This window comes from Cebus imitator, unplaced genomic scaffold (genome assembly GCF_001604975.1).
Source record: "Cebus imitator isolate Cc_AM_T3 unplaced genomic scaffold, Cebus_imitator-1.0 Scaffold581, whole genome shotgun sequence".
Taxonomy (NCBI): domain Eukaryota; kingdom Metazoa; phylum Chordata; class Mammalia; order Primates; family Cebidae; genus Cebus; species Cebus imitator.
Genome location: NW_016107896.1, coordinates 280,893 through 290,299, shown reverse-complemented (window position 1 = coordinate 290,299; position 9,407 = coordinate 280,893). Strand labels below are relative to the sequence as shown.

At 35.6% G+C, this 9,407-nt stretch overlaps 1 protein-coding gene across 4 annotated transcripts in view; it reads left to right on the top strand.

Moving 5' to 3' along the window:
- The window catches only part of LOC108294465 (zinc finger protein 107-like), a 40,957-nt gene extending 31,740 nt beyond the window's left edge, over positions 1 to 9,217 (top strand). Inside the window, exons 4-5 of one of the 4 annotated variants that reach the window (XM_037734187.1) lie at positions 5,922 to 6,890; positions 9,022 to 9,217. In XM_037734187.1, the coding sequence (XP_037590115.1) occupies positions 5,922 to 6,890; positions 9,022 to 9,098 (1,046 nt within the window). In that variant the 3' untranslated portion in view covers positions 9,099 to 9,217. Of the gene's footprint in view, positions 1 to 5,921; positions 8,214 to 8,807 lie in introns of those variants that run through there. The other 3 variants (XM_037734186.1, XM_037734185.1, XM_017516358.2) reach the window with 3 other exon arrangements.
- Positions 9,218 to 9,407: the final 190 nt, after the last annotated feature.

Genomic DNA, 9,407 nt, shown 5'->3' with positions numbered 1-9,407 from the left:
GATCTCTTGACCTCGTGATCCACCCGCCTCGGCCTCCCAAAGTGCTGGGATTACAGGCTTGAGCCACCGCGCCCGGCTGGAAAGTCTTTATTTATATTTTGTCTTTGAAGTAAAATAATTTTGAATCAAGCCTTACTGGTTAAAATTTTTTATTACATTAAAATTTGGGAAGTTCTTTTGCCTTTTTTGTCTTCAAGTAACCTCTGTATTACTTTTTTCCTATATTCTAATATTTCCTTCATGAATATATTGACATTCTTGATGGCATCCGGTAAGTTTTACATTTCATGTTTTAATTTTGTTTTGCAACTTAATAATTTTGTGTTATATGTTTTAGTGTATGCCACCTCACAAAATAATGTATTTTGGTATTTTAGTTTATATTTTAATTGTGTATGACAGTATTTAACTCTGTGCAATTTAAGACAGTGCAGAGCAAAATTAAATACGAATTAGACCTGGGCACAGTGGCTTATGCCTGTAATCCCAGCACTTTGGGAGGCCGAGGCAGGCAGATCATGAGGTCAGGAGATTGAGACCATCCTGGCTAACACAGTGAAACCCCATCTCTACTAAAAACACAAAAAATTAGCCAGGCATGGTGGCAGACACCTGTAGTCCCAGCTACTCGGGAGGCTGAGGCAGGAGAATTGCTTAAATCTGAGAGTCGAAGGTTTCAGTGAGCCAAGATTGCGCCACTGCACTCCAGCCTGGGCAACAGAGTGAGAGTCTGTCTCTAAACAAACAAACAAACTAAACCAAATATGAATTAACCATATTTATTGTCTACTGCCAATATAATTATCTGTTTCCCTATATAAATATTATTCCTGTATTTTATTAAGACTTGTGTTTTTCTGGTATAGGTTTATTGTGAATGGTTAATTTTATCTAGGTGAGCAGTCATAAAAATTCTCCAAATTTCAACATTTAGGTATTTTTTTTTTTTTTTTTTTTAGAACAGAGTCTTGCTTTTGTTGCCCAGGGTGGAGTGTAGTGGCCTGATCTTGGCTCACTGCAACCTCCGCATCCCAGGTTCAAGCAGTTCTCCCACCTCATTCTCCTGAGTAGCTGGGATTACAGGTGCCCACTACCTTGCCCAGCTAATTTTTGCATTTTTATTAGCTATAGGGTTTCAGCACATTGGCCAACCTGGTCTCAAACTCCTGACCTCAGATGATCCACCCACCATAGCCTCCCAAAGTGCTGGAATTACAGGCATGAACCAGCACGCCTGGCTAACATTTAGTTATTTTTAAATCTGTGTTTTTGTGTGGGAGAAAAATGTTTGGATTGAAAGATAGCTCAAAAACTGTCATAACTCTGTATCTGCAACCTCAGCCTCCCAGGTTGAAGCATTTCTCCCTTCCTCAGCTTCCCAAGTAGCTGGGATTACAGGTGACTGCCACCACACCCAGCTAATTTTTGTATTTTTAGTAGAGACGGTGTTCCACCATGTTGACCAGGCTGGTCTTGAACTCCTGACCTCAGGTGATCTGTCTGCCTCGGCCTCCTGAAGTGCTGGGATTATAGACATTAGCCACCAAACCTGGCCGACAATCAAGTATTCTTAAATATTCAATTTAGTCATCTTAATTATATTGATGTGTTATGCAACATATCCCTAGAATGTTTTTATTTTGCAAAGCTAAATCTCAGTACATATTAAACAACTACCAGTTTTTCCCATTTTGTCAGACTTTTTAAACACCACTCTTTTCTGTTTCTAGGAGTGTTTTATATATCTGCTTTGTATATCTCATACAATCTCTCTTTGTGGCTGGCTCATTTCATTTTGTATGATGTCTTCTAGCTTTATCTTTATAGTAGTTAGAATATTTCCTGCTTTTTAAATCCTAGGTGATATTCAAGTATTTCTGTATTTCACATTGTATCTACTGAATGGTTTGGTGACAGAAATTTGCATTGTTTTTACTTATGTGCTTTCAGTGATGTTGCTGCAATGATTATGGGTATGCAAATTACTCTTATGATCAAATATGTGAAAGTTTATATATGTACTGCATTCTACTTTATTAGCCAACTTTTTTACCTTTATACTCATACCAATTATTTAATTCTTTGTAGCTTTGTAATGTGTTTTCAAATCGAGAACTGCAATGCCTTTAACATTACTTTTTTCTTTTTTTTTTTTTTGAAAATTGTATACTTTAATGTCTTTTGAGATTTTATATACTTCTGTGGTTCCTGTTTCTTCAAAAATGCAGTGAATTTTGCATTGCATTAAATTAGTAGATTAAGCAGTATGTATCATCTTCACAGTATTATTTCAATGTTTGAACAAGAGCATGCTCAAGAGTGTGTTGATTTCTACATATTTGTAAATTTTTAAGTTTTTTTCTATTGTTTTATATTCTCATTTCATTTTTGTTATAAAAAGTAATCCATAAAAATTCAGTTTTTGGCCGGGCGCGGTGGCTCACGCCTATAATCCCAGCACTTTGGGAGGCCAAGGCAGGTAGATCACAAGGTCAAGAGATCGAGACCATCCTGGTCAAAATGGTGAAACCCTGTCTCACTAAAAATAAAATTAGCTGGGCATGGTGGCACATGCCTATAGTCCCAGCCACTTGGGAGGCTGAGGCAGGAGAATTGCTTGAACCCAGGAGGCAGAGGTTGTGGTGAGCCGAGATCGCACCATTGCACTCTAGCCTGGGTAACGAGCAAAACTCCGCCTCAAAAAAAAAAAAAAGAAATTCAGTTTTATAAAATTTGTTAAGACTTCTTATTTGGCCTACCAGGTGGTCTTTGAAGGAGATTGTTGTATAGCTATTGAAAAGCGTGTGTATCCTAATGTTGAGAAGTGTTTTCTGTATTTTTGTTAAATGTATTTGTTTTTTACTGCCTTCAGGTGCTCTCTTCCCTCATTTTCTATCTTGTTTTATCTTTATTGTAGAAAGTCGGGTATTGAAATATCCTACTATATTGTTCTCTATGTGTTTCATTTCTGTTATTCTGTCAGTGTTTGCTACCACAATGTGAGATACAAACACACATGCAACACACATGTATATACAAATTTGTCACAGGTTCTTAGTAAATGAATCTATTACTGTTTAATGTTTCTCTTTGGAGTTTTGACTTATGGTATATTTTATAAAATATAACAGTTTTTGACTTAAGATGTATCTTGTGTAATTTTTTAGACATCTTCTGTTCTCATTTTGTTAATATTTGTGTAGAATGTATACATCCATCGTACCACTTTCAGTCTTGTTTTATAATTATATCTCAGCTTACCCTTGAAGAAAGTCAAGTTGGATCTTGGTGTTCAAAATTTTTTAATTAATTCCATTATTGAAAGTTTGTCTCTTTTTTTTTTTTCGAGAAAGTTTTGCTCTTGTTACCCAGGCTGGAGTGCAGTGTTGCAATCTCGGCTCACTGTAACCTCCACCTCCCGGGTTCAAGCAATTCTCTCACCTTAGCCTTTTGTGTAGCTGTGATTATAGACACCCACCACCATGCCCAGCTAATTTTTGTATTTTCAGTAGAGATGGGGTTTCACCATGTTGGCCAGGCTGGTCTCAAACTCCTGACCTCAGGTGATCCACCTGCTTCAGCCTCCGAAGGTGCTGGGGTTAAAGGCATGAGCCACTGTGCCTAGCTGAAAGTATGTCTCTTGATTTATTATACAGATATTTAAGTAAAGTTAACTCTATATATATTCTTCTGAAACAGAAAGACTTGCTAACGTTTTATTCTTTAATTTGATTCTTGTTTCTTAGTCCCTTTTCTCTCTTTCTTCCTTTGTGTCTTTTTGATTTTTGTATTTATATGCTTTTATTTCTTTCTTATTTTGTTTTGTCAGTCTACACAAATATATCCTTTGTGGTTCCTTGGAGATTGCATAAAACCTCTACAAGATAAAACAGTATATTATAGTCTAGTTAAAAATCAACTTTATTTGCATACAAAAATTCTTATTCATACGGCTGCCCTCAACCTTGTCATTGAGGTTGCTAATTATATCTTTATATGTTACATATTCATTAGCAGATGTTTATTATAATTTGTATTCTTTTATCTTTCACATGTCAGAGAATAATTAAAAATACTTTCTGCACCATTATGATAATGGTACAAAATTACATTATTGTATATGTGCATATCTTTCCCAGAAAGTTATGTATTTTCATATGATTGTGTGTTATTTTCTTGCATCATGTCATTTTCAGTGGAAGGAACTCCTTTCAGCATCTTTGATATGTAGGGCATAGGCAGTGCCAAAATATATTTTCAGAATTTTCCCATATATATATTTATTTATTTATTTTAAGATGGAGTTTCATTCTTGTTGCCCAGGCTGGAGTGCAGTGGCATGATCTTGGCTCACTGTAACCGCCATCTTTCGGGTTCAAGTGATTCTTCTGCCTCGGCTTCCCAAGTAGCTGGGATTACAGGAGTGCACCAGCACACCTCGCTAATTATTTTTTGTGTTTTTAGTACAGATGGGGTTTCACCATGTTGATCAGGCTGGTCTCGAACTCCTGACCTCAAGTGATCCACTCACCTTGTTCTCCCAATGTGCTGTGATTCCAGACGTGAGCCATTGCACATGGCCAAATTTTGTTATTTTTGGAAGGTGTTTTACTTGGAAGGTATTTGGCAAGACAGTTGTTACTATTCTCACTTTACAGCTGTTGTTTTCAGGACTTTGACTATATCACAGTTCCTTTCTCGCCTGTGAAATTTTCTTGACATATTTACTGGCTATCTCATAAGACTATTATTATAAATCACACATCACTTTCATCTTGCAGTTCCCAAGATTCTCTTGTTTGTGAGTTTTGAAATTTTGCTTACATATTTGTTTGTTATAAATACCTTTGTGTGTATTATAGTTTGTTGAGTGTCTTTATTTTACATTAATTTTTCTTTTAAATTTTTAATTTTTTTTGGTATTTTTACCTCCACAATTCCTGGTTCCTGCTCTTTTTAATATTTTTTTTGTTCTCATTTTTCTGATTTTTAGTAGTTGTCTCTGTTCCTATTCACTCATGTTTTATTCAATTTATTTTAAATTTTTAAAATTAATTTGTATATTTTTATTTTTTAATGGTTGCTTTCTGAAAATTTTATAATTTCTGATGGGCTGTATTGCCCTAATATTTTGTATACATTGTAATCTTTAATTGATATTTGGTAAAAACAAGCTCTCTGTCACCATCTTTATAATGCAGCTTTGTCCTGGCATAGTCTAAAGCCATTTGTCTTGACTAGTCATCCTGAGAGTCTTTCAAACATGTTCTTAGGATGTGTCTTCTCTAAGATTTTCTAGGTTTTTTTTTTTTTTTTTTTTTTTTTTTAGTTAAAAGAGTTTGTTCATGTTTCTTCTGAATAGTCAGTAATCACTTGCTACAACTGTTTTCTACTGCAGTCTCTTCAGTGCTGTGACATTTACCTTTGACTTCAGCAGACTCAAAATGTCATTCCAAAGTACACCACCATTTCTTTCAGCCCTTTATGTCATGGGAGACAGAAACCAATGTCTGCAAAGGGACACAGAACCCAGAAATAAAGATGTATATGTTTGTTATTATTTATCTTGTCTTTTAACAATGAAACCAGGAGTTGGCAATTTACTTCTAAAGGCACTATGTTATATTGGGGAACAGAAAGAGCTTTGTTGGGTAAACAAAACAGACTTGTCTTTTTCTTCTATGTGGCTCTTCACATTGTGCCCCCTGGGGACCTGTACACACTGAACTTATTTATAAATTTTCCACAAATGTATTTTGGTCAGTATGTTTTAGTTATATGTCTGTGAAGAAATTGGAGCCTGTGGCATTTTGCTATGCAATCTTGCTTATGTAGTTTGTATAATTTTATAGATTAAATTTGTAAAGTATATTCATCTGTGTCTAGCAAGTGGAGTAATGTCTTATTTTTATTTCTTTCAGTTATGTGTTTTCATTTTGCCCAAGACCTTTGGCCAGAGCAGAACATAAAAGATTCTTTCCAAAATGTGACACTGAGAAGATATGGAAAATGTGGGCATGAGAATTTACAGTTAAAAAAAGGCTGTAAAAGTGTGGATGAGTGTATGGAGTACAAAGGAGGTTATAACAGGGTTAACCAATGTTTGACAGCTACCCCAGGCAAAATACTCCAATGTAATAAGTATGTGAAAGTCTTTCATAAATTTTCAAATTCAAATAGACATAAGAAAAGACATACTGGAAATAAACATTTCAAATGTAAAGAATGTGGCAAATCATTTTGCATGCTTTCACAACTAACTCAGCGTAGAAGATTTCATACTAGAGTGAATTCTTACAAATGTGAAAAGTGTGGAAAAGCCTTTAACCAGTCCTCACAGCTTACTAGACATAAGATAATTCATACTGAAGAGAAACCCAACAAATGCGAAGAATGTGGCAGAGCCTTTAAACTGGACTCACACCTTTCTATACATAAAAGAAATCATACTGGAGAGAAACCTTACAAATGTGAAGAATGTGGCAAAGTCTTTAGTCAGTCCTCACACCTTACTACACAAAAGATACTTCCTAGTGGAGAGAACCTCTACAAATGTGAAGAATGTGGAAAAACTTCTAATCTATTCTCAAATCTTACTAACCATAAGAGAATTCATGCTGGAAAGAAACCCTACCAATGTAAAGAATGTGGCAGAGCTTTTAACATATCCTCAAACCTTAAGAAACAGGAGAAAATTTACACTGGAGAGAAACTCTACAAATGTGAAGAATGTGGCAAAACTTTTAGCCGATCTTCAAACCTTACTAAACATAAGAAAATCCATTCTGCAGAGAAATCCTACAAATGTGAAGAATGTGGCAAAACCTTTAACCAGTCCTCAACTCTTATTATTCATAAGATAATTCATACTGGAGAGAAACCCTACAAATGTAAACAATGTGGCAAAGCTTTTAACCAATCTTCAAACCTTACTAAACATAAAAAAATTCATACTCCAGAGAAATCCTACAAATGTGAAAAATGTGGCAAAGCTTTTAACCAACCCTCAAACCTAATTAACCATAAGAAAATTTATACTGGAGAGAAACCATACAAATGTGAAGAATGTGGAAAAGCTTTTAATCGATCCTCAACCCTTACTAGACATAAGAAAATTCATACTGGAGAGAAACCCTACAAATGTGAAGAATGTGGCAGAGCTTTTAGCCAGTCTTCAAACCTCGCCGAACATAAGAAAATTCATACGGGAGAGAAACCCTACAAATGTGAAGAATGTGGCAAGGCCTTTAACCGATTCTCAACCCTTACTAAACATAAGAGAATTCATTCTGGAGAAAAACCCTATAAATGTGAAGAATGTGGAAAAGCTTTTAATCAGTCCTATCAACTTAGTAGACATAAGATAATTCATACTAAAGAGAAACTCAAAGAATGTGAAGAATTTGGCAAGGCCTTTAAACAGTCCTCACACCTTACTCTACATAAAATTATTCGTACTGGAGAGAAACCCTACAAATGTGAAGAATATGGCAAAGCCTTTAACCAGTCTTCACATCTTACTACACAAAAGATAATTCATACTGGAGAGAAACTCTACAGATTGGAAGAACATGGAAAAGCTTTTAGCCTATTCTCAAACATTACTAACCATAAGAGAATTTATACTGGAGAGAAACCCCACAAGTGTGAAGAATGTGGAAAGGCTTATAACCGATTCTCAAACCTTACTATACATAAGAGAATTCATACTGGAGAGAAACCTTACCAATGTGCAGAATGTGGCAAAGCCTTTAACTGCTCCTCGACTCTTAATAGGCATAAGATAATTCATACTGGAGAGAAACCTTACAAATGTAAAGAATGTGGCAAAGCTTTTAACCTGTCCTCAACCCTTACTGCACATAAGAAAATTCATACTGGAGAAAAACCTTATAAATGTGAAGAATGTGGCAAAGCTTTTAACCAGTCCTCAAACCTTACTACACATAAGAAAATTCATACTTCAGAGAAACCCTACAAATGTGAAGAATGTGGCAAATCATTTAACCAGTTCTCATCTCTTACTATACATAAGATAATCCATACTGGAGAGAAACCCTACAAATGTGGAGATTATGGCAAAGCTTGCAACCTATCTTCAAATCTTACTACACATAAGGAAATTCATACTGGAGAGAAGCCCTACAAATGTGAAGAATGTGACAGAACTTTTAATTCATCCTAAAAACTTACTACACATAAGAAAATTCATACTGAAGAGAAACACTACAAGTATGAATAATGTGGTAAAGCCTTTAACCAGTCTTCTTTTCTACACAGAAGACCTTTTATACTGGCGAGAAACCCTACAAATGTAAAGAATGTGGCAACGCTTTTAATTTACCTTCAAACCTTCAGAATGTGAGAAAATTCATACCAGAGAGAATCCTACAAATGTCAAAACTGTGGCAAAGCCTTTAACTGGTCCTCAACTTTTACTAAACATAAGGTAATTTATACTGGAGAGAAGCCATACAAATGAGAAGAATGTGGCAATGCCTTTAATCAGTCCTCACACCTCTCTACACAAGATAATTTATACTGGAGAGAAACTACAATTGTGAAGAATGTGGCAAAGCTTTTAACCAATCCTCATACTTTACTAACCATACATACTGGAGAGAAATGCTACAGTTGTGAAGAATGTGACAAAGCTTTTAACCTATCCTCAACCCTTACTGCAGATAAGAAAATTCATATTGGAGAGAAACTCTACAAATGTGAAGTCTGTGGCAGAGCCTTTAACCGATTCTCAACAGTACATAGAAGAGTATTTATATTGGAGAGAAACCCTACAAATGTAAAAAATGTGGCAATGCCTTTAACTGGTCCTCACACCTTGCTACACATAAGACAATTTATATTTGAGAGAAACTATGAAAATACGAATAATGTGGCAACATTTAACCAATCCTCAAACCTCAATAAACATAAGATAGATAATACTGAAAACTTCAGACACCTGAAAGATGTGATGATGATTTTGACAACACCTCAAACTTTCTCACATAAATCATACTGGTGAAAAATTTCACAAAGCCTTTAAATGGTTGTCACACTTGATTGTAGGTAAGAAAATCTATACTGAAGAAAACTAGAAGTGTAAAGAATGTGGCAGCATTTCTAATAAATGCTCCGTATTGCACAGGAAAGCATTTATACTTCAGAAAGATTGTACAAATGTAAGGAATGTGGAAAAGCCATTAATATCTGCTCACATTGGCTGGGTGCGGTGGCTCACGCCTGTAATCCCAGCACTGTTGGTGGTCAAAGTGGGCAGATCAGGAGGTCTAGAGATTGAGGCCATCCTGGCCAACATGGTGAAACCCCATCTCTACTACAAAAAAAAATTAGCGGCCGGGCAGGGTGGCTCAAGCCTGTAATCCCAGCACTTTGGGAGGCCGAGG